Raw genomic sequence first — 26,345 nt, 5'->3', positions numbered from 1 at the left:
TACAGGTTTCCCCCGCCATCCGAAGGTACAGCGTTCCTATGAAACGGTTCGTAAGCTGAAATGTCGTAAAGCGAAGAAGCAGTTACCATTTATTTATATGGGAAAATTTTGTGAGCGTTCGCAGACCCAAAAATAACCTACCAAATCATGCCAAATAACACATAAAACCTAAAATAACAGTAACATATAGTAAAAGCAGGAATGATATGATAAATACACAGCCTATATAAAGTAGAAATACTTTTCCACAATCATTACTGAACTGTTCTCCATAGTGAAAATCTCACGTAAGTGCCGTCGGCAGAAAATCTCACGCAAGCGCTGTTGGCAAGAATACCCTCTCCAGGAACCTTTAAACTATGAAGCTGCCAAATCATACCAAATAACACGTAAAAATACACAGCCGATATAAAGTAGAAATAACGTATGTACAGTGTAGTATCACTTACCAGAATTGGGAAAGCGCCGAGCACACTGATGATGGTATGTTAGGCTGAGTCAGAGTTTGGATGGTGCAGTGGCCCCCTCCCTCCAGGCCACCAACCGATACCGATCCGTGAAGCATGCAGGGGTCCAGCGGTAGCCGGGAGGTACACAGCACATCTTTAAGAAAAAAGCCAAAACGAACATGCTAATTAATTAGGTGCCGCCTGTAATTGTCGGCCCAGATCAGTGCCGATTTCTGATCGCGTTGTCTCTGATCTGGGCCGACAACTACGTGTCGGCGGCACCTAATTAATTAGCATGTTTATTTTGGCTTTTCTCTTAAAGATGTGCTGTGTGCTTCCCGGCTACCTTTGCATTCTTCGCGAATCGGTATCTGTCTGTGGCCTGGGGGTTGGGGTGGTGGGACACTGGGGTGTCATCTTGTCATCTGTTTCCATTAGAGCAGGCAGCTCACCTTCTTCTCTCTCTGCCCACCTCGATGTCGAAGGTCGAGGTCCGTCGTCTGCTGTGGCTGATGTGGAAGGCTTGCTTGACTGCTGAGCCTCGCGCATTTTTCTATCACACAGTTCTTTAATAAGGACTCAAACCATCCTGCAAATATCTCCTAAACCGACGTACCCTTTCAAAATTAAAGTCGTACATTATCATTACTCATTTGGTTTCGATTGTTATTCTTTTTTCTTCCAATTGCATCAGCTCTTCATCTGTCAGTTCTTGGTGATGGGATACCAAAACCTCTTCAACATCATGTTCGTCAGCTTCCACAAGTCAAACTCACTTAGTCCTTACTTCATTCACCACGATCAAAACGCTAAATTATGTCTTTTTTTACGCTAAGTGTAACACCCTTACGAGCTCTTTCAGGCTTTTCTGACACCATAGAACTCATCTTGCAAACGGCTGCTCACAGGCACGTGTTAAAGCAATGCCGTTCAAAATCTGGGGGAGAGTGGCTGCTCGGGGCGCGCTGCCTTTTATCGCGTGCTGATTTTTTCACGCGCTGATTTTTTATCGCGCGCTGAATTTTTTTTTCGTAACAGTGAAAACACCTTCTGAAAACGAAAACAGGGTACTAATGTAGGTCTTTCGTAACAGTGGAGTTTCGAAAAGTGGGGGACACCTGTACCAAAGTACATGTACTGTATGTTATCTTGAGAATCATTTTCTTGCAGACATTTATAGGAAAATAAATACAACAGAATTTGCAAAAAATTATACTTAAGCAAAGACAGACAAACAGCAATGTGCAAAAGAAGACAAACTGTGCAAATAAAAAGTTATATTGAGAACATGAGTTGTAAAGAGTCCATGAAAGTGAGTCTGTAGGTTGTAGAATCAGCTGAGATTTGTTTTGAGTGAAGTTATCGATGCCAGTTTAGGAGCCTGATGGTTATAGGGTAGTAACTATTCCTGAACCTGGTGGTGTGAGACCTAAGGCTCCTGTACCTCTTGCTTGATGGTAGTAGTGAGAACGTGGGGACCTTGATGATTGATGCTGCTTTCTTGTGGCAGCACTGCATGTAAATGTGTTTAATGGTGGGAGGTCTTTGCTTGTGATGGACAGAGCTGCAAACATCACTCTCTGTAGCCTTTTCCATTCCTGGGCATTGGTGTTTCCATACCAGGCCATGATGCATCCAATTAGGAGACTCTCCACTGTGCATTTTATCTATTTATTTAGACAGACAGCACAAAACAGGCCCTTTCGGCCCATTGAGACAGTGCTGGCCCAATTATACCCATGTGACCCATTTTCCTCCTCACCCTTGGAATATGGGAGAAAGCAGAGCAAGCCCACATGGTCACGGGGAGAATATATAAACTCCTTACAGACGGTGGTGAAATTGAACCCCGATTGCTGGTGCTGTAATAGTGTTATTCCATCTGATATGCCACTGTGCTACCCCTGCATCTATAGAAGCTTGTCAGATTTTTTGGTGATGTGCCAAATCTTCTAACAAACATCCAAGCAAGTAAACGTTCTATTGTGCCTTCTTTGTGATGGTCCCCTGATATGCTAATGCCAAGGAATCTAAAGTTACTGATCCTCTCCACATCTTATCCCCTAATGAGGACTGGCACATGGACCTCCGGTTTCTTCCTCCTGTAGTCCATAATCAGCTCTTTGGTTTTGCTGATGTTGAGTGAGAGGTTATTGTTGTGGCATGATGCAACCAGATTTTCAATCTCCCTCCTATATGCCATTTCGTCCCACCTTTTGATTCGACTAACAGCAGTAGTGTTGTCAGCAAACTTAAATACAGCATTGGAGCTGAACTTAACCATCCAGACATAAGTGTAGAGCAGGGGGCTGAGCATACAGCTTTGTGCTGCACCTGTGTTGATGGTGAATGTGGAGGAGATGCTTTTACCAATCCCTACTAACTGAGGAAGTCGAGGATCTAGTTGCACGGAATTTATTGAGGGCCAGATCTTGGAGCCTAATGATTAATTTTGAGGGGATGAGAGTGTTCAATGCTGAGCTGTAGTCATAGTCATAGTCATAGTCATACTTTATTGATCCTGAGGGAAATTGGTTAGATTAGTCAATGAAAAACATCCTGATGTACACATCTTAATTGCCCAGGTATTACAGAGATGAGTGAAGAGCCAATGAAATAGCATTTGCTGTTGATCTGTTGGAATAGTAGGCAAATTGGAGTGGATCTAGGTCACTCCTCAGGAGCAAGTTGATATGATTCATGACGAACCTGTCAAATAAATACATCACAGTGATGTAGGTGCTATGGGAATATAGTCATTGAGGCAGATAACCATGTTCTTCTTGGGCACTGGTATAGAAACATAGAAACATAGAAAATAGGTGCAGGAGTAGGCCATTTGGCCCTTCGAGCCTGCACCACCATTTATTATGATCATGGCTGATCATCCAACTCAGAACCCCGCCCCAACCTTCCCTCCATACCCCCTGACCCCCGTAGCCACAAGGGCCATATCTAACTCCCTCTTAAATATAGCCAATGAACTGGCCTCAACTGTTTCCTGTGGCAGAGAATTCCACAGATTCACCACTCTCTGTGTGAAGAAGTTTTTCCTAATCTCAGTCCTAAAAGGCTTCCCCTCCATCCTCAAACTGTGGCCCCTCGTTCTGGACTTCCCCAACATCGGGAACAATCTTCCTGCATCTAGCCTGTCCAATCCCTTTAGGATCTTACACGTTTCAATCAGATCCCCCCTCAATCTTCTAAATTCCAACGAGTACAAGCCCAGTTCATCCAGTCTTTCTTCATATGAAAGTCCTGCAATCCCAGGAATCAATCTGGTGAACCTTCTTTGTACTCCCTCTATGGCAAGGATGTCTTTCCTCAGATTAGGGGACCAAAACTGCACACAATACTCCAGGTGTGGTCTCACCAAGGCCTTGTACAACTGCAGTAGTACCTCCCTGCTCCTGTACTCGAATCCTCTCACTATAAATGCCAGCATACCATTCACCTTTTTCACCGCCTGCTGTACCTGCATGCCCACTTTCAATGACTGGTGTATAATGACACCCAGGTCTCGTTGCACCTCCCCTTTTCCTAATCGGCCACCATTCAGATAATAATCTGTTTTCCTATTTTTGCCACCAAAGTGGATAACTTCACACTTATCCACATTAAATTGCATCTGCCATGAATTTGCCCACTCACCCAACCTATCCAAGTCACCCTGCATCCTCTTAGCATCCTCCTCACAGCTAACACTGCCACCCAGCTTCGTGTCATCCGCAAACTTGGAGATGCTGCATTTAATTCCCTCATCCAAGTCAATAATATATATTGTAAACAACTGGGGTCCCAGCACTGAGCCTTGCGGTACCCCACTAGTCACCGCCTGCCATTCTGAAAAGGTCCCGTTTATTCCCACTCTTTGCTTCCTGTCTGCTAACCAATTCTCCACCCACACCAATACCTTACCCCCAATACTGTGTGCTTTAAGTTTGCACACTAATCTCCTGTGTGGGACCTTGTCAAAAGCCTTCTGAAAATCCAAATATACCACATCCACTGGTTCTCCCCTATCCACTCTACTAGTTACATCCTCAAAAAATTCTATGAGATTCGTCAGACATGATTTTCCTTTCACAAATCCATGCTGACTTTGTCCGATGATTTCACCGCTTTCCAAATGTGCTGTTATCACATCCTTGATAACTGACTCTAGCAGTTTCCCCACCACCGACGTTAGGCTAACCGGTCTATAATTCCCCAGTTTCTCTCTCCCTCCTTTTTTAAAAAGTGGAGTTACATTAGCCACCCTCCAATCCTCAGGAACTAGTCCAGAATCTAACGAGTTTTGAAAAATTATCACTAATGCATCCACTATTTCTTGGGCTACTTCCTTAAGCACTCTAGGATGCAGACCATCTGGCCCTGGGGATTTATCTGCCTTCAATCCCTTCAATTTACCTAACACCACTTCCCTACTAACATGTATTTCGCTCAGTTCCTCCATCTCACTGGACCCTCTGTGCCCTACTATGTCTGGAAGATTATTTATGTCCTCCTTAGTGAAGACAGAACCAAAGTAATTATTCAATTGGTCTGCCATGTCCTTGCTCCCCATAATCAATTCACCTATTTCTGTCTGCAGGGGACCTACATTTGTCTTTACCAGTCTTTTCCTTTTTACATATCTATAAAAGCTTTGACAGTCCGTTTTTATGTTCCCTGCCAGTTTTCTCTCATAATCTTCTTTCCCCTTCCTAATTAAGCCCTTTGTCCTCCTCTGCTGAACTCTAAATTTCTCCCAGTCCTCAGGTGAGCCACTTTCTCTGGCTAATTTGTATGCTTCTTCTTTGGAATTGATACTATCCCTAATTTCTCTTGTCAGCCACGGGTGCACTACCTCCCTTGATTTATTCTTTTGCCAAACTGGGATGAACAATTGTTGTAGTTTATCTATGCAACCTTTAAATGCTTGCCATTGCATATCCACCGTCAATCCTTTAAGTGTCATTTGCCAGTCTATCTTAGCTAATTCTCGTCTCATACCTTCAAAGTTACCCCTCTTTAAGTTCAGAACCTTTGTTTCTGAATTAATCCTGTATCTTCTACCTGATGGCGGCAGCATGGCCTGGGTGGCGAGGATCTCTAATGATGGATGCTGGTTTTCTACGACTACGTTTCATGTAGATGTGCTCAGTGTTTGGGAGAGCTTTACCCATGATGTACTGGGCTGAATCTACTACCTTTTGTAGGTATTGGTGTTCCCATATCAAGCTGTAATGCAGCCAGTCAGCACACTTTCCACCACACCTCTATAGAAATTTGCCAAGGTTTTTGGTGACATTGCTTTCATTTCAATTATACTTATACGATGGGTGCAGGACAGGTCCTCTGAGATAGTGGCACCCAGGAATTTAAAGTTACTGACCCTCTCTGCCTCTGATCCTCCGATGAGTACTGGCTCATGGACCTCTGGTTTCCTTCTCCTAAAGTCTACAATCAGTTCGCTGGTATTATTGACATTGAGTGACAGGTTGTTGTTATTACGCCACTCAGCCAAGTTTTTAATCTCCCTCCTGTATGCTGATTTATCACCATCTTTGACACAGCCCACAACAATGATGTCATTAGCAAACTTATATATGGTGTTGGAGCTGTACTTAGCCACACAGGCATTGGTGTAAAGCGAGTAGAGCAGGGGGCTAAGTACACATTCCTGTGGTGCTCCTGTGCTGATGGAGATTGTGGAGGAGATGTGTTGCCAATCTGAACTGACTAGGGTCTGCAAGTGAGGGAATCCAGGATTCCAATGCGGCCCAGGTCTTGGAGGTTACTGATTAGTTTTGAGGGGATGATGGTATTAAATGCCGAGCTGTAGTTGATAGAAGAGCATCCTGATATATGCACCTTTGCTGTACAGATGTTCCAGGGTTGAGTGAAGAGCTAAAGAGATGGTATCTGCTGTGGACCTGTTGCTTCGGTAGGCAAACTGGAGTGGATCCAAGTTGCCACTCAGACAGGAGCTGATATGCTTCAACACCAGCCTCTCAACACACTTCATCACTGTGGATTTAAGTGCCGCTGATGCCCGTAAATACTCCAGCCAGTTGATTAGCATATGACTTCAGTACTCAGCCAGGCACGCTGTCTGTGGCAGATGCTTTCCATGGATTCACATTTCTAACGGTGGTGTCTGAAAAGAGGATGCTGTCCAAGTTGCATGCCATCTTGGACAATGTTTCCCATCCACTACATAATGGACTGGTTGGGCACAGGAGTACATTCAGCCAGAGACTCATTCCACCGAGATGCAACACAGAGCATCATAGGAAGTCATTCCTGCCTGTGGCCATCAAACTTTACAACTCCTCCCTTGGAGGGTCAGACACCCTGAGCCAATAGGCTAGTCCTGGACTTATTTCCTGGCATAATTTACATAATACTATTAATTATTTATAATTTTATTACTATTTAATTATTTATTGTACAACTGTAACGAAAACCAATTTCCCCCGGGATTAATAAAGTATGACTATGACCATTACTATTTAATTATTTATGGTTTTATATTGCTATATTTATACTATATTCTTGGTTGGTGCAACTGTAATGAAAACCAATTTCCCTCAGGATCAATGAAGTATGACTATGTATATGCCATATAGTGGAGGCATTATTTCCTGTCACCAGGGTGTTTTAATTGTCTATTACATTGGGCGACTCTTCGCGTTCCTATTTAACTTATGAAAGATTCCACTGACCTCACATAGGAGATAATGCACCAAATATTGTGACAATGGATGCTCCTTTCAATTTGCCATGTGCAACATACAGGGAATTGATTTTAATATCAGCTCCTTGACTGTTGATTAAGTCCAAGAGTGGAAGTAAGGCTTCCATTCTCAGAGACTGACAGATAACATTGGGCAACAGGTTCTCACTTTGAGGAAAGAAATTAGCAACTCAGTGACAGAGCGAGAATCTTTCAATTATAAATCTTGCAAGGTAAATAGGAATTATTTTTCAAATTCGAACCCTGGACTCCATATCACTCACCATCAGGACCACACACAAACACAAAATACATAATCATTTGGCCCACACACTCAGTCACGAGGTACTGAAGTGTATGACCTATAGATAAGAGAATTATCTTACCAGGCAGCAGCTGAGCTCCACCAAGCCAGGTTCAGCAAATCAGAAACAGTAGGCTAAACAAAAACATAAAGCACTAATTAGAGATTCTACATGCCAATAGAGAAATACAGCTTCACATTTCCTGCTACCCTTCAATAGGTAAGTTCTAGCAGGAGCCACTATTCTAGTTGTGATGCTGCCCAGTTTGACTTACTAAATATTTCTCCAGTAACCTTCCTTAACACCACCTTTCATCGCTGCGGGTTGTAATCCATTACTTGCTGTATTTGGATAATTATACATTGTTCCGACCACACGACTGTGCCCTAGATATTATCCCAATGTACTACTCTTACCGAGTCTCATACTGGGATATTGTTTTCATCTTATTGAGCTTCTTGCTTATTGAATGAGAAAGACATCTTGTACCTCTTTCTCCCTGTCAGTTTATTTGTTAGGGCAGGAGATTGCTCAATGTTTCCCTGTAATTGGAACTGTCCTTTTAATCCTTTGTACTATATACAGTTCACCGCTATTAGTATGACTGATTCCTCTTATCCTTTATCTCAATTCACAGGCATCATGTGTACATTTGATAGTCACCTCCATTCTTACATGTACCACCATTTCATTTCCAATTAGCTTGGGCTGCCCCATCATCTTGAATGTTATCATAATTTGTAAAATCTAGCCACTAGACCTGTACAATCAGACACCAGTTCTCCATTTTCCCTGTGACATCTATTTCTTCAGCCTTCAATACTGCGTTCCATTCAAACAGCTCTCACTTAGCAATAATCCTGTTTATTTATACCATCTACTTATTTTCATGCCCTCAGGATATTTACTTTATCTTTTGTTGCATTATGAACTTTACTCACTGTTTTCCCCTGAGAAATTTCTTGGAGTCATTGGTCTTTCAGAGATTTTATCACACAGAGGATGACAATAACTACTGGTTGTTATGGCAGTGTGGCTGATCTAACTCTGCTGTGGGCCCAAGAACTCTTCAACACCATCAAGCCTGGAGGGATTCCTGTGATTTTTCTTCATCACTTACCTCCTGCAGCCCAATCAAAGAGGGCTTTTCCCACCCTCATCTCCAATATTTTTATAAAATATATTTACAACATAACAAGGAAGACACACCTCGTCTCTTGGTTTCTAACAGTGAGTATAAACTTACAATGAAGATGGATCTGGGTGCTGCTCCTGTGTCAGTATTATGGGAGGGGCCACACACAGACTGATAGTCATAGGATTCCCTTCTTGTGTAGAATGAAGCATTGTAGAGTGCATTCATCAAACTAGGATCCACTTCACTGAAGAACATACCAATCTGGAGAAATAACCAGATACAAAGTCCACTTTGAAGCTTTTCTATATGACATATGACATTTGTGTCATCTATAAACGTACCCATTCACTCATCCACATTACCATTGAAGTCATTTCGACATATCACAAACAGCAGAGAATTCAGTTCAGTTCTCTGCAGAACACCACTTGTCATGGACCTCTGGCCAGAAAAGAAATCACATCCACTACTCTCTGTCTTCTATGGCCAAGCCAATTCTCAATCGAAATGGCCAAGTCACCGTATATTCCACACATCTTAATCTTTTGGACGAGCCTATGATGAGGAACCTTGAGAGTATAATTGTAATGAGTCATCTTTACCACAAAGAGATTAAACATTTCAGATACCTTTATCTCTCTGAGTTGACCTTCAACAAGCATCTGATCTTCAACTCTAACAAACTTCCTTTTTAGGGCATATTCTGGAGTGATGGAATATAGCAAGTGTTAATTTCAACAGCAACCAGTCTTCAGCTCTGAAAGTGGATTGCAGATTGAATTTAAAGTTCAATTGAGAACAATGCTCTTCCTGGAGCTGCAGACTGAGGTTGATCCCAAACCAAGTAATATCCATTCACCCAAAATGTCTGCATATGTGTGACGCAGCTGTAGAGATGGGTGATTAACACTCACCTTGGGTGTGTTGGTGTGAACATTTAGGTATTTGAAATTATGTGCCATTCAAAGGAAGCATTATGAAGCATTGTAACCATGTCCTGCTGTTACTCTGTTCTTTGACATATAAAATGTGATGCAATACTGGGTCAGAAGTCCTCATCTTCCAGGAGTGTCTCCAGTATGACGCCTGCTTGTGTGCTGAATAATGACCTCTCTGTCACCAGCTTCAGTGTCTCCCGGTGACTTCGTTCACAGTCACATACTCCTCTTGACTAGAGGTCAGCTTCTTCCCACTACCCTAAGCTGTTCCTACCCCAGACAGTATTCAAATTCATGACTTTGTTCGATGGCGACTTCTACAATTTCCCCTAAATCTTTGGCCAAGGCTTCGGCCATGTGCTGTAATTTTAAGGGATGTGCAGGAATGGAAGTCAAACATCTATCTGCTCAGAGGTCAAAGCAGAGCACAACTGACTGTATCAAATCATCCAATCAGCTGCTCTGTGTCTGGCTTCTGCATCAATGAAATGCCCTGGCCATTCACTTCATTAGCATGTTGGTCTAAATTGTAAGTGTAGCAAATAGGACCCATTTCTATTCCCTACTCTGGTCATCCATGTGGAAAGTACCACCGTGTATCACATTAGTGATGCATCTGAAGTACCTTTTAGACAACTCAAATAATTAATGACTAACTGAATAAAAGCATTAGTGAAAGCCTGTGGATGATACTAGTCCAGTTCAGGTACTGGACAAATAGCTAGAGACTTGGCCTCCTGATCTGTGATTATGTGCTCAGATCTTATCACTGGAGGCTCAGTTTGGAATTTTAAGTTTGCTGCTAATTGATGGTTGGACTTTCTAACACTAACCACGCTGGTTTTTCCTAGATGCTCCATTTACCCCCATAATACAGATAATGTGTGGATTGGGGAAGTTAACTAGCTACTGTAAATTGCCTCTAGAATAGGAAGGATCAAGGAGTTAATGGGAATGTGAAAGAAAACTGGCTTTGGAGGCAATGCAGAGAAGGTTCACCAGGTTGATTCCAGAGATGAAAGAGTAAATTTTTGAGGAGAGATTGAGTTGCTTGGGACTATACTCTCTGGAATTCAGAAGAATGAGAGGGGATCTTATAGAGACATACAAAATTTTGAAAGGGATAGATAAGCTAGAAGTAGGAAAGTTGTTTCCATTGGTAGGTTAGACTAGAACTAGGGGACATTGCCTCGAGATTCAGGGAAGAAGATTTAGGATGGAGATGAGGAAAAACTGTTTTTCCCAGAGAGTGTTGAATCTGTGGAATTCTCTGCCCAGGGAAGCAGTTGAGACTTCTTCACGAAATATATTTAAGATAGATAGATTTTTACATAGTAGGGGAACTAAGGGTTATGGAGAAAAGGCAGGTAGATGGAGCTGAGTTTACCGACAGATCAGCCATGATCTTATTGAATGGTGGGACAGGCTCAATGGGCTGGATGGCCTACTCCTGCTCCTATTTCTTATGTTCTTAATAAGAAGGGGAATAGAGTTGATGTGATTGTCCTGTTAACCAGCATAGACTTGATGGATTGCATGGATGGACCCTCTTTATGTCATGAGAGATATTGTATGATTGTTCTGTGGTTTACATAGAACACAGATCAGTATAGCACAGGGACGGATCCTTCAACACCTAACCAAACCCTTCTACCTACACAATCTCTATATCTCTCAGCTCTCTGTATATTCATTTGCCAGTCTAACAGCCTTTTAAATGCTTCTTTTGTATCTGCCATCATGACCACGTATCTGTCATGGGATCCACCCTTACCCTTAATCATTTTATGCTTGATTTCACATCCCTCCACAGTGTCTCCTCTCTGTACCTCTGTAAACTCCTGATATTCTATAATTTGTCTTTCCAATTTTGCTCACGCATTTCTGATTTTTTTCACTGTTGACAACTTTGTCCTCAGCTGTCTGAATGTGCTTCCCAACCATTCTGCTAAACCAGGCATGTTCCAGATTATCCACCATAGCGCCAACCCCAAACGCACCCCCCCCACCCACTCTCGTACTCATTATCCTCCACATCCATCACCTCGGTGAACACAGACAAAAAGCATTTTATTTTATTTAGAGATACAGTGCAGAACAGGAACTGTATTCATTCAGGACGTTGTCCACATCCCCTGCCTACATATATAGATGTACCTTTTTGGCCCCTAAAGCCTTTAGGCTAAAGGGACCTACTCTTTCTCAGACCATCTTCTTTTTCCGTATATATTTATAAAATGTCTTGCAATTCTCCTTAATCTTACTTGCCAAGGACATTTCATAGTTGCTATTTGTCCTCCAAATTCAATTCTTATGATTTCTCCTGCTCTCTCAGTATTCCTCAAGATACTTTCTAAGTTCTTGTTACATTAGCCATCCAAATGCTTCCCCTTTCCCTTTAATTTCATTTGTTATCCAAAATTCAGTAATCTTGTCATCTTTGTCTTTCGTCACTGCTGGCCCTGAACTCTGAACTCTGACTCTCTTTTAAAACACTCCCATTTGTTTTTTTCCCTGCATACATCTACTCTCAGTCTAATTTCACTAGGTCCTTGTGCTACTGAAATTGGGTTCCCCTTGTTTAAGACCTTGAGAACCAACCTTAATACCTTCCATAATAACTGCTGTGAAACCTTCTGAATTATGTTACTGTTCCAAAAGCATTCCTCCACTGATACTTCCACCTCTCGGCCAGTTCCATTTCCTAAGGCAAGGTCGAATACTGCCACTGGCTGATTATGCTCATTAGATATTGTCTTTAAAATCTTCCACTGGCATAGTTAACAAACTCCGCCCCATCTAAGATGCTTGCACTAAAGTAATCCAAGTCAATGTCGAGAAAATTAAAATCCCCACTACTGTAATTCTTCTGTCCTTACATTTTCTGCAATTTTCTTACATTATCTGTTCCTCTAATTCTCACTGACTTTCGGGAGCCCTCTCGTATAACACACATGTAGCTTTTTGGATGTTGCCCTAGATATTGTCTCTAAGTATTGGTGTAATTTCATCATTCCAACCATGCCCTTAGATCCATGCTCGAAGCTCACCTGATTTACCTGTGCATTACAGTAAATCAGTTGAACCTGCCGGCCTTCCCATATCCCTTAACCTGCTTGTGCTCTGGGCTTGCTTGATTTATCCTCCATACATCCTGGGACTATACTGTCTGGAATTCAGAAGAATGAGAGGGGATCTTATAGAGACATACAAAATTTTGAAAGGGATAGATAAGATAGAAGTAGGAAAGTTGTTTCCATGGTAGGTGAGACTAGAACTAGAGGACAAGCGCGAGAGAGCGAGCGCGAGTGAGAGCGACCACGAGCGAGAGAGTGCGCGCGATAGAGAGAGAGAGTTCCAAAAAACAAGTCAGAGTGGCAGTGTTCCAAAAAAAGAAAATATAAAACGTACGTCACCCCAGACTACACTAAAGTGTACCCCTGCCTAATAGGGGTCAAAATAATGACAGTGTTGCTCGCTGCACTGTTTGCAACAGTGACTTTTCTATTGCCCATGGTGGGTTAAGACTGTAAAAGACATGTTGAGGTGAGTTTAATGGGTGTCATTCGTTCATTAGCATAGTTAACGTTATTTAAACTAGCTGGCTAGCTGCTAAGGAGCTACTCTATTGCAGACATCCCACCTCTCCCAGGAGTCTCACGCAAATTGTTGGTGCTACCTCCCTGAAATGAGCTTTTGCAGACTGGGATGTCTGTGATTGGATTTCTAGCACCTGCAGACTATCTTGTGTAGATGATATACTTTGTTAGGTATAAATGTTTATATAATGAGGTAAAATTTCAAAGGGGCTGGAAGAACTGAATCCTGGACATTGATGTGGAAACACTGAGATGGTTTGAAAAGTGAAATAAACAAAGCTGACAAGGTCCTGGACTTTACAGTGAACACCATTTTGCCTACTGTATTACAATTCTGGTCACCCTGCTGCAGGAGGGATGTGATAGCTCCTTAGAGAGTGCAGAAAAGTTTTTGTAGAATAGTCCAGAGGTTACAAGGCTCTGTTGATTGGATTAACTAGAGAAACTGGAACTTTTTCACCTCAGAGTTAGACAAAGATCACAGCTGATTTGATGTAATGTGAAAAGCATTCATGCAAAAGGGTTTTGGCCCAAAACATCGAGAATACTCTTTTCCATAGATGCTGCCTGGTCTGCTGAGTTCCTTCAGCATTTTGTGTGTGTTGCTTGCAAAAGGAATAAAGTGTTTCCATTGGTAAAGTGCTGAGTACCAGAGAGACATCCTGGACCCTTTCTATCATTTCTACCAGTGTTTCATATAATAACTGTCATTTCTATCTTATCATCCAGAGGAGGTTCACAAGAATGATCCCATGAATGAAAGGGTTAATGTACGAGGAACGATTGATGGCTCTGGGCCTGTATTCACTGGAGTTTAGAAGAATGAGGGAGTATATCATTGAAACATTGAATATCAAAAAGCATGGATAGAGTGGATGTGGAGAAGATGTTTTTTATAGTGAGGGTGTCTAGGCCCAGAAGTTAGAGTGTTATAGTAGAGGGACTTCTATTTAGAACACAGATTAGAAGGAATTTCTTTAGCCAGAGGGTGGTGAATCTGTGGAATTCATTGCCACCAATGGCTGTGGAAGCCAAGTCACTGGGTATATTTAAAATTGAGGTTGATAGATTCTTGATTAATAAGGTCGTCAAAGGTTACCAGAAGAAGGCAGGAGAATGGGGTTGAGAGGGATAATAAATCAGCCATGATGGAATGTGGCGCAGACTCAATGGGCCGAATGGCCTAATTCTGTTCCTATGTCTTATGGTCTGATGGTATTATTTGCAGGCACATCAAGCAGCAGGTTACAAGTCAGGAGTGTGACGGAACAACCTCCATGTGCCTGGATGAGTGCAGTGCCAACTACTCTTAAATCTTGTCATCTCGATCCAGGACGATGACCTCACTTGATTGACACCTCCTTCGCCACTAGCACACAATGAATGATGTGTGGTGCACTACAGTCATTCTCACAGATCTGCAAATCTGCAGCCTCTACCCTCAGAAAGGGCAGGAGGGCCGAGATGGCCTGTTTCCGTGCTGTAATTGTTATATGGTTATAAAGACAATGGCAACAGATCATAACCACCTCCTAGAGAACTGCATGCACATTGATTTGCCATTATTTGGAATGTGCTACCTGAAGTAGATGGGTGGTGTAAGCTGATTCAAATGTTGCTACTGAGATAGACTCACATTCAGCGGCCATCTAATTAGGCAGAGTATACCAGTACACCTGCTCATTAATGCAAATATCTAATCACCCAATCTTGTGGCAGCAACTCAATGCATTAAAGCATGCAGACATGGTCAAGAGGTTCACTTGTTGTTGAGAACAAACATGAGATTGGGGAAGAAATTAGATCTAAATGACTCTGACTGTGGAATGATTATTGGTGCCAAATGGGGTGGTTTGAATATCTGAAAAACTACTGATATCCTGGGATTTTCACACACAACAGTCTCTAGAGTTTACAGAGAATGGTACGAAAAAGCAAAAAAAAGAATCTATTGAGCCGCAGTTCTGTGGGTGAAAACACCTTGTTAATGAGAGAGGTCAGAGGAGAATGGCCAGGCTGGTTCAAGCTGACAAGAAACCAATAGTAACTTATACAACTATGTGTTGCAACAATTGTGTGCAGAAGAGCATCTCTGAACATATCAAACTGCAGCAGAAGAACACGAGCATACACTCATGAAGGAAGTACCTAATAAAGTGGCCACTTAATGTAGGTCTGTTACTGCATAATACTGAGATATGTTGCAGGAGGGCACCATTTTCTCCCTGAATGAACACTGTGGGATGGGTCTATCATTGTGTAAGACAGGTAGAGTACTGTTGACACAGGTCTGTCAAATGCACTTTGTACAGTACATGCAGGAATTGGTCAGTCCTTAGTGTTATATTGTGATAGACCTAAATGCGTGATGAGGTTGGTCTGTCACTGTCTAACACTGGGCTATAGTGGTGTGTGCTGGCTTATCACAGTACACAAAAATAACATACAACACTGGAAGCACTTAGCAGATCAGGCAGTATCTGTAGAAAGGAAAGCGGAATTAACAAAAGGTTGCCAACCTGACAGCTTAACTCAATTTTAACAGTTATTGCTCCTTAAGTTAAGCTCCTAAACTGGGGAAAATCTGATTTCACTAGCATAAGAGAGGACCTGGGGAAATAGATTGGAAGTAGACGCTTATGGGTAACAACATAACTGAATTGTAGGAGTTTTTGGAAAGAGTTTCGAGTTGGTTTGCTCAAGTCATAGTCATAGTCATAGTCATGGTCACAGTCATGCTTTATTGATCCCGGGGGAAATTGGTTTTCGTTACAGTTGCACCATAAATAATTAAATAGTAATAAACCATAAATAATTAAATAGTAATATGTAAATTATGCCAGGAAATAAGTCCAGGACCAGCCTATTGGCTCAGGGTGTCTGACCCTCCAAGGGAGGAGTTGTAAAGTTTGATGGCCACAGGCAGGAATGACTTCCTATGACGCTCTGTGTTGTATCTCGGTGGAATGAGTCTCTGGCTGAATGTATTCCTGTGCCGAACCAGTACATTATGTAGTGGATGGGAGACATTGTCCAAGATGGCATGTAACTTGGACAGCATCCTCTTTTCAGACACCACTGTCAGAGAGTCCAGTTCCATCCCCACAACATCACTAGCTTTACGAATGAGTTTGTTGATCCTGTTGGTGTCTGCTACCCTCAGCCTGCTGCCCCAGCACACAACAGCAAACATGATCGCACTGGCCATCACAGACTCGTAGAACATCCTCAGCATCGTCCGACAGTAGTTAAAGGACCTCAGTCTCCTCAGGAAATAGAGATGGCTCTGACCCTTCTTGTAGACAGCCTCAGTGTTCCTTGACCTGTCCAGTTTATTGTCAATTCGTATCCCCAGGTATTTGTAATCCTCCACCATGTCCACACTGACCCCCTGGATGGAAACAGGGTTCACTGGTGCCTTAGCTCTCCTCAGGTCTACCACCAGCTCCTTAGTCTTTTTCACATTAAGCTGCAGATAATTCTGCTCACACCATTTGACAAAGTTTCCTACTGTAGCCCTGTACTCAGCCTCATCTCCCTTGCTGATGCATCCAACTATGGCAGAGTCATCAGAGAACTTTTGAAGATGACAAGACTCTGTGCAGTAATTGAAGTCTGAGGTGTAAATGGTGAAGAGAAAGGAGACAAGACAGTCCCCTGTGGAGCCCCAGTGCTGCTGATCACTCTGTCGGACACACAGTGTTGTAAGCACACGTACTGTGGTCTGCCAGTCAGATAACCAAGAATCCATGACACCAGGAAAGCATTCACCTGCATCGCTGTCAGCTTCTCCCCCAGCAGAGCAGGGTGAATAGTGTTGAACGCACTGGAAAAGTCAAAAAACATGACCCTCACAGTGCTCGCTGGCTTGTCCAGGTGGGCGTAGACACGGTTCAGCAGGTAGACGATGGCATCCTCAACTCCTAGTCGGGGCTGGTAGGCGAACTGGAGGGGATCTAAGTGTGGCCTAACCATAGGCGGAGCAGCTCCAGAACAAGTCTCTCCAGGGTTCATGATGTGGGAGGTCAATGCCACTGGTCTGTAGTCATTGAGGCTGCCGGAGCATGGCGTCTTCAGCACAGGGACGAGGCAGGACATCTTCCACAGCACAGGAACCCTCCGGAGCCAGGCTCAGGTTGAATACATGGCGAAGTACTCCACATAGTAAGGTTGAGAGGAAAGATGGTAAGATTAGGTGACCTCGGATGACAAAGGATATTGAATGTTTGATCAAGAAAAGAAATGAAGTACAAGGCAGATATACACAACTGGTTAAGGAATATACTTAGAATTGAGAACATAGCAGAGAAATTAAGGAATAGATAGGAGAAAATTTAAGTAAGAAATTAAGAGGCTATTAATGGGCCAGGAAATATTCTTGGCAAGTAAAATTAAGGGCAAATTACACAATATTCATTATCAGGTGCAAGAGGGTAGTCAGGAACAAGGTGAGCAAAGGGGTAATCAATGAGTACAGCCGTAAGATGCGGATGAGGTCCTAAATGAGTACTTCTCATCTGTATTCATCAGAAAGGAGTATATGGAAGAGTTCTGCAAGGGGCATATGGATGATATGAGGCAAGTCAGTACTGTATTAAGAAAGAGAGTGTCTTAGATACTCTGGGACACATAATGATTGATATATCCCAGATGAGATCTCCTGAAAGTTGCTACAGGAAGCATCTTCCTTCACCACAGGTTTGGTATCAGATGAATGAAGGATAGGCTGTTTCTTTACTTAACAAGGATATCAGGAAGACGCAGAGCTTTACATCTCTAGTAAGGAAGTTATTGGAAAAAAATGATAGGACAATATGTATGTTAGGTGAAAAAATGGCTGATTAGGTATAATCATGGCTTTTTGTTGGGGAAATCTATCTCAGTTACTTGAGTTTTTGGGGAGTTAATTAAGATGATTGATGAAGGAAGGGTGGTGGTCATTGTCTGTATGGGTTTAGAAAGGCACTTAACAAATTCTTGCATGGTAGAGTGATCCAGATGTCAAGGTATATGGGATCCAAGGTGATCTGGCTAACTAAATCCAAAATCAGCTTGGTGATGCAAGGTAGTGGTTAAAAGTTTCTTTCCTGGTTAGAAGATGGTAACCAATGGTGTACCACAGGGGATGGCACTGGAATGCTGTTGTTTTCAATCAATATTAATGACTTGAATGTGAATGTAGGAGGTGTGATCAGTTTGTGAATGACATGAAAGTGGTGGTGTTGTGGATAGTAAGGATGGTTTTCTAAGGCTACAGCAAGATATAGATTCGATGGAAAGTTGCTTGAGTGTTGGCAGATTCAATTTAATCCCATCAGCTACAAAGTGATGTACTTTGAAAAGTCAAAGAAAAGTAGGAAGTATATTGTAAATGGTAGGGCACTAAGGAACAGGGAGACCTTGGAGGTCAAGTCAATTGTTCCCTGAAAGTAGCAGCGCATGTAGCTAATGTGGTGAAGATACATGCCAAACTTGCTTTCAGAAGTCAAAGCACAGAATATAAAATTTGGACAGTTATATTGCAGCTTTACAAAGCACTAAAAACACTGCTGAGACAACACTTGGAATATTGTGTGCTGTTTTGGTTGCCATATTAGTTTGGTAATTTGTTTATTGTTGTCACGTATACCAAGATACAATGAAAAGGTTTTGTTTGCTTGACGTTCCTGAATAAGTACATTGAAGTACTAAAAAAGAAACAAAAATGCAAAATATAGTGTTGCAGTTACAGAGAAAGTGCAGCGAACTCAGACATTGCTGTAGTAAAACAAGTGTTCATCCTTAGTGAATGAGAGGTCTGTTTAACAGCCAGACAGGTAGTTGTCCTTGAGCCTAGTGGCACATGTTAACAAGCTTCTGTATCTTCTGCCTGATGGAAGAAGGGAGAAGAGGGAATGACCAGGGTAGGAGGAGACCTCAATTACGTTTACTACCTTCCTGAGATAGTAGCAAGTGTTCATATGAAGGGTAAGTTTGTGCTGGACAGAATACATTAGAGAGTCATCAGGACATTGCCTAGATTGGAGGACTTCAGTTGCTGGAGGAGCTTGAGTTGTTTTGCCTGAGGAGAAGTAGGCTGGGTGATGAACTGATAGAGATATATTGTACTAGGAACAGAGAGAGAAGAAAGTCAAAGACTTTTTCTCATGATAAAGGTATCGAAAACATGTTCTGCACAAATTGGAAGATGTGAATTTACTTATTTTGGCAGAAATTCTGAGCACTTTTAATTGACATTATAGTTTTATGGACATAGTAGGCAGTGTTAATGCTCAGAGAGAACTGGATGTTCTTGTACAGACATCACTAAAGCTAAGTGTAGCATGCCATTAGGTAGTCATCTAGTACCTTTGTTTGCATTGCTGGACGGCTTTGGGAGGGATGTCTTATTCCATATATGTGGCCCTGGTGATACCACAATTGGACTATTGTACTTTGGTCTTTTTATCTGCTACAAGCATACTCAAGTGAAGATGTGCCTGATTAACTCTTGAAATGGCTGGTTAGGTGTCTATTCTCCAGTAGTTAGAAGAGTGTGAGCTTAGTAACTTCGACTTTGAAAAAGCCACACTCAACAACTTCAAGCCAAAGAAACAACTTTATCTCGAACTTCAAAACCGTCATGTATATACAGAGTCTTTCACAACCTGTACGGCATGGCAGGCACACTATGTACAAAGCACACCGGAAGTAAAAAGAACGAAAGTAAAACCCCCCCATTATCCTAATTAGTATTAACTTACTTCCAATAATGCTCACATTACAACAGTGAGGTTATCTCGATGAAATGTAAAAATTCTCAGAGGGTTGATAGGAGTCTAGAAATTGGAATCATGGTCTCGAAATAATGGGTGGACCACTTAGAACTGAAATGAAGGAAACAAACAATTCACTCAGATGGTGGAGAATCTTTGTAGGTATTTACCCAGGAGAGTTATGGAGGCTCAGTCACTGTTGCTTTTAAAATAGAGCTCTATAGATTCTGAATATTAGTATGGAGATAGTGAAGAAAGTTTTGACTGAGATCAAAACTGAGCTGTGATTTTATTGAATAATGGAGCAGCCTCGAACCAATTTCTTTGGTTCTTCTGGTCTCTCAAAGGTCTCTGATAGATTTTTCCTTTATTTTTGTTTTATTTTGTTATCTTGTTGTCCCTTATCTCATAGGTCATTAGATTTTTTTGTCGTCCATAACAAAATAAGATCATAAGATATAGGGCTATTTGGCCCATCAAGTCTGCTCTGCCATTTCATCAGTTTTCCTCTCAGCCCCAATCTCCTGCCTTCTCCCCATATCCCTTCATGACCTGAACAATCAGGAATCCATCAACCTCTGCCTTAAATATACACAAAGACTTAGCCTCCACAGCTACCTGTGGCAAAGAATTCCACATACTCACCACCCTCTTACTAAAGAAATTCCTCCTCAACTCCATTCTAAAAGGACGCTCCTCTATTCTGAGGCTGTGTCCTCTGGTCTTTGACTCTCCCATCATAGGGAACATCCTCTCACATCCACTCTATCAAGGCCTTTCACCATTCAATAGGGCACCTTTCTGTGTTAATCCCACTTGATCCGTAGCCTTCCATGCCAAAGTGATTCAAATCTTAATTTCGACACTTCAACGCTAGCATTGACCGAGCTTCAACCACTCTGTCAGGCAGTGTGTTCCAGGCTCTCACCACTGTCTGGGTAAAGCACATCCCACTCCGATAACTTCTTCTATAAAAGCTGGAACATAACCTCTCTACTTCTCTATTCAGAGGCTCAACTGATGAAGGCTGGAATCCTGATGCCTTCCTAACTACTCTACATTGTCTACCTGCATTGCCAGTTTCAAAGATCCGTGGATTCATACTCTGAACTACGTCTGTCTTCAGTACTCCTTTAGAATCTACTGTTCATGGTGTCTGTCCGAGCCACACTGGTGCTCTCAAGATGCATCACCTCATGATTGTCTGGATTAAACTCCATCTGCCATTTTCAGCCAATTTCACAAACATCTCTGTTTGCTGCTCAAAACTACCACACAATTAACAAGTACATCAATCTTAATGACATTTGCAAATTTACTAATCTTACCTCCCAAGCCTACATATAAATCATTCAAATAAATTACAAATAGCAAGCATTCTAGCACCAGTCCTTGTGAAACACCAACAGGCTCTGGCATGCGATTGTAAAAATAATCATAGAAGATTATAGAACACTACAGCACAGTACAGACCCTTCAGTTCAAAATGTTGCACCAACCTTATGTCAATCTAACACTCCCCTCCTATGTAGTGCTCCACTTTTCTATCATCCATGTACCTATGTAACAGTTTCTTAAATGTCCCTAATGTATTGGCTTCTACCACCACCCCCAGAAGGGCATTCCACACCCCCCCCCACTCTTTGTGTAAAACATACCTCTGATATCCCCCTATGCTCTCCTATGATCACCTTAAAATTATGGCTCCTGGTATTATTCATTTCTGTCCTTGGAAAAAGTCTCTGGCTCTACCATCATCTCTCATTGCCAAGCCTACCTTGGATCCAGTTTCCCTTCCTGCCCTGGGTCACATGGAACCTAACATTTTGAACCTGTCTCCCATGTGTGATCTCATTGAAGGCTTTAGTGAAGTCCACGCAATTTACATTCCCTGCCCTGTCATTAATACACTCTTCAAAGTCAATCAAGTTGCTCGGACAGGATCCATCTGCTCATGAAGGCAAACTGGATCCAAAATTGGCTTGGCAATGAGAGATGGAGGGTGATGGTAGAGCCAGAGACTTTTTCCAAGAGCAAAAATGGCTAATACCAGGGGACAGAATTTTAAGGTGTTATTTTATCTCTGGTTTGTTCACACATTTCAAGGTGATCATTCGATTAGTTCTCCAATATCTTCCCTAGCACTGATATTAGGCTCAAAGATCTACAGGTACCTTTCTTGAAAAGAGAGACCAAGTTTTCTGCTCATTAGTCATCTGGTACTTACGTTTAGCACATATTTAAAAATCTAATCCAGAGTACTCTGGTCCTGCGGATTTATCCACCATTGAGCTGACAAGGCCATCAAGTACTTTCTCTTTCTTTATGCAGACCTGTATGACACACTTACACCTACCCCTTGACTGGATCTTCCAAATACTCTCTGGAGTTCAGAAGAATGAGCGGGGATCTTATAGAAACATACAAAATTTTGAAAGGGATAGATTAGAGAGAAGTAGGAAAGCTGTCTCCATTGGTAGGTGAGACTAGAACTAGGGGACATTGCCTCAAGATTCAGGGGAGAAGATTTAGGACGGAGATGAGGAGAAACTGTTTTTCCCAGAGAGTGTTGAATCTGTGGAATTCTCTGTCCAGGGAAGCAGTTGAGGCCTCCTCACGAAACATATTTAAGAAACAGTTAGATAGGTTTTTACATAGTAAGGGAATTAAGGGTTATGGGGAAAAGGCAGGTAGGTGGAGCTGAGTTTATGGACAGATCAGCCATGATCTTATTGAATGGCAGGGCAGGCTCAATGGGCTGGATGGCCTACTCCTGCTCCTATTTCTTATGTTCTTATGTTCTTATGTTCTTAAATACAAAGTCATTCCTTTCTGAGTACTGAACTCTGGCTCCACATGAATTGCCTGTTGTCACTACTCTTTCCCTCTTTTACACGTAATATTTTTGTAGAATGCCTTAAGATTTACCTTAATTCTGCCTGCCAGTGGAATTTTATAACCTCTCTTGCCTTCTGAATTTCCTTTCACTTTTTATACACTTGATAGCCTCTCCCCATCATTATACTTGTCATAAGGTTCCTTTTTCTGCTTTATGCACCCTCAATTTGCCTCAGCATCTGGGGTTCCCTACATTGGTTTCCCCAACCAGCTTTAACCCTTACAGGAACACATGCAAGTGTGGACTTGTATCTACAAATGGATTTTTAAATTTTAGATTTAGAGATACAGTGTGGTATCAGGCCCTTCCAGACCAAAAAGCTGCCTTTGGTATGTGGAAGGAAACTGGAGCACCTGGAGGAAACTATGTGGTAATAGGGAGAACGTACAAACTCTTACAGACATCAGTGGGATATAAACCTGGATTGCAGGAACTATAATAACATAATGCTAACCGCTACATCACCGTAATGCCAATCTACCTTTTCCAGGTTCTTATGTTAATGAAATTAGACTTACACCAGTTAATTACCTTAATTACCTGTTCTTTTCCATAGAATTAAAATATAGTGTACAGAGCGTGATCACTATAATGAAACTTGACCAACTGCACTCACCAATACAAAGTGCAGTAATGCTCCTTCCCTCAATGATTTATCTACACAGAGTCAAAAAACCCTCCAGGACCAACCTCTGAAACACTGCTCCTCTGAACCTTTCACACCAAGACATTCCCAGTTAATATTCATGAAATTAAAACCTGCCAGGAAAAAACTATTTCTCTGATACAGGTTGAGTACCCCTTATCTGAAATGCTTGGGGCCGGAAGTGATTCAGAGTCAGAATCAGGTTTAATATCACCAGCATATGTCGTAAATTTGTTGTCTTTGCAGCAGCAGTACATTGCAATATGTAATAATAGAGAAAAATATTGAAAAAAGCCTGACATATTATATAAGTGTGTGTGTATATATATATATGTGTGTGTGTAACCTGGTGACCGTCGGATCTTATTCAGTATCGTTAAAAGTGTACTTAGGCATCCAGCCGGGTAATGCTAGAATAGTTGTCTGTGCCTTCAAGGGAGACGGTGATGTCATTACACATGTGTGGGATAGTGGGGAGACCACTTTGCTTTCTGCTGAAGACGTGGTAGGGCGTTGGAATTGGGTTCCTCCCAGAGTGCGCTGGGCATGGTGAGGAAAGGTGAGCATTAATTGACAATAGCCATGTGAATTCGTTTATGCTTGTTGGCGGATCGAGAATATCGGTAGTTTGATATGTTTTACATGTGGATGCTTTAGATTTTCTCGAGTAAGTGACTCAGCGCTGGATCGTGTGGCTTGGGCAAAGTTCCTCACCATCCAAGTAGGTCAGTTTTCCTATAATTTAACTACCAGGCAATACCTTGTAAAAGTTGTGCCAAAGTGTACCTTTTGTCTAACTTTATTGTATCAGGACTGATTGTGCATGTAACCGCGTAACGTGAATATTTAGTCTCTGTTCGGAAGTTTAGCACGTGTGTACGTCTTAGATGAGATGTATTCGCTTACATTTTTCGCTGTTATGTATAAGGTGCAGGGTGGGTGGGATTCTAATGTTGTTTGTATTGTGTTCCTTCAGGATTGCCATGACCGTATTAGTACGGTATTAGTTCTGGTATTTTTTATACTGCATACGCAATTCTGTTCATACACAAGGGTGTGGATCGAAAGTTAAATGGAGATTGTAACGGCAAGAACTGGTTGTAAATTCTTTTGTTTTGTTTCGCGACCCTCTTCTGGCACTTAAACATCGAAAACCGATAAAGGAATTAAAACCCGAAAAAGTGTTTGTTGTCCTGAGTGTGTACTTTTCCCCCAGGCTATATATATATATATATATATGTGTGTGTGTGTGTGTATGTATATATATGTATATGTGTATATGTGTGTGTGTGTGTGTATATATATATAAAATAGTTACATTAAGGAGTGCAAAAGTATAAAGTAAAAAGTAATGAGATAGTGTTCATGGTTTCAATGTCCACTTAGAAATTGGATGGCAGAAGGGAAGAAGCTATTCCTGATTTGCTGAGTGTATGCCTTCAGCCGTCTGTACCTCCTCCCCAATGTTAGCACTGAGAACAAGACATCACCTGGTGATGGGTCTTTAATGATGGATGCCTCCTGTTTCGAGGCATCGCTCCTTGAAAATGTCCTGGATACTAAGGAGGCTAGTGCCCATGGTGGAACTGACTAAGTTTACAACTCTCTGCAGCTTATTTCGATCCTGTGAAGTAGCTCATCCACGCGCCCCCCCCCCCCCCCCACCAATACCAGACAGTGATACAGCCGGTTGGGATGCTCTCCATGGTATACTTGTAGAAATTTGTGAATGTTTTTGGTGACATACCAAGTTTCCTCAAACTCCTAATGCAATATAGCCACTGTCATGCCTTCCTTATAGCTGTATTAATCTGTTAGGCCCAGGACAGATCCTCAGAGATAGTGACACCCAGGAACTTCTACTTCTGATCTCTCTCTGAGGACTGGTGTGTGTTTCCTCATCTTACCTTTCCTGAAGTCCACAATCAGTTCTTTGACCTTACTGACACCGAGTGCAAGGTTGTTGCTCTGACACCACTCAACTAGCTGATATAACTTTCTCCTGTATGCCCTCTCGTCACCATCTGAAATTCTGCCAACAATAGTTGTATGGTCAGCAAATTTATAGATGGTATTTGAGCTGTGTCTAGCCACACCGTCATGGGTGTAGAGGCAGTAGAACAGTGGGCTAAGCACACATGCCTGAGGTTGCCAGTGTTGACTGTCAGTGAGGAAGAGATGTTATTTCTGATCTGTACAGATTGTGGGCTTCTGGTGAGGAATCCATAGATCCAGTTGCAGAGGGAGGTACAAAGGCCCAGATTTGGAGCTTTTCAATCAGAAATAGAAATGATTGTGCTAAACACTGAGCTGTAGTCAACAAAATGTATTCTGATGCAGGTATTTGTATTGTCCAGGCCGTCCAAGGCTGCATGAATTGTAACAATTGGCATATTGCAGTGGGAACAGGTCCTTGCTTAAACAGGAGTTAATTCTAGCGATAACCAACCTCTCAAAGCACTTGATCACCATTAGATGTGAGTGCTACTGGACAATAGTCATTAAGGCAGCTCACCCTGGTTTCTTGAGCACTGGCATAATCATTGCCTTTTGAAGCACGTGGAAACTTCTGACTGTAGTAATGAGAGATTGAACATATCTTTGAACAGTTGGTTGGCATAGGTACTCCACTGGGGCCTGTTGCCTTGTGAGGGTTCACCTCCTGAAAGACAGCTTTACGTCGGCCTCTGAGACAGAGATCACAGTTGCAGCAGGGATCCTCACAGCTGTAGTTTTATTCTCCCTTTCAAAGCGAGCATTGAAGGCATTGAGCTCATCTGGGAGTGAAGCATCGTTGCCATTCATGATGTTGGGTTTTGCTTTGTAGGAAGTGTTTCTGATTTCAATTTTTTTTGATTGGAATATATAATGAAATAGTTTTAGATTGCCATCATT

General features: G+C 42.1%; 1 protein-coding gene across 8 annotated transcripts in view; it reads right to left on the bottom strand.

Moving 5' to 3' along the window:
- LOC140211181 (voltage-dependent calcium channel subunit alpha-2/delta-2-like) overlaps nt 1–26,345 on the bottom strand; it is a 1,200,890-nt gene that overhangs the window by 15,354 nt on the left and 1,159,191 nt on the right. For 7 of the 8 annotated variants that reach the window (XM_072280736.1, XM_072280740.1, XM_072280737.1 and 4 more), the window contains 2 exons: nt 8,722–8,874; nt 7,557–7,609 (listed from right to left, as the gene is read on the bottom strand). In XM_072280736.1, coding sequence (XP_072136837.1) covers nt 7,557–7,609; nt 8,722–8,874 — 206 coding nt within the window. Of the gene's footprint in view, nt 1–7,556; nt 7,610–8,721; nt 8,875–19,938; nt 20,017–26,345 lie in introns of those variants that run through there. The other variant, XM_072280742.1, reaches the window with a different exon arrangement.

Source organism: Mobula birostris, chromosome 16, assembly GCF_030028105.1.
Source record: "Mobula birostris isolate sMobBir1 chromosome 16, sMobBir1.hap1, whole genome shotgun sequence".
Classification (NCBI taxonomy): Eukaryota; Metazoa; Chordata; class Chondrichthyes; order Myliobatiformes; family Myliobatidae; genus Mobula; species Mobula birostris.
The sequence above is the reverse complement of the archived record's forward strand: the minus strand, read 5'-3'. Positions and strand labels throughout refer to the sequence as shown.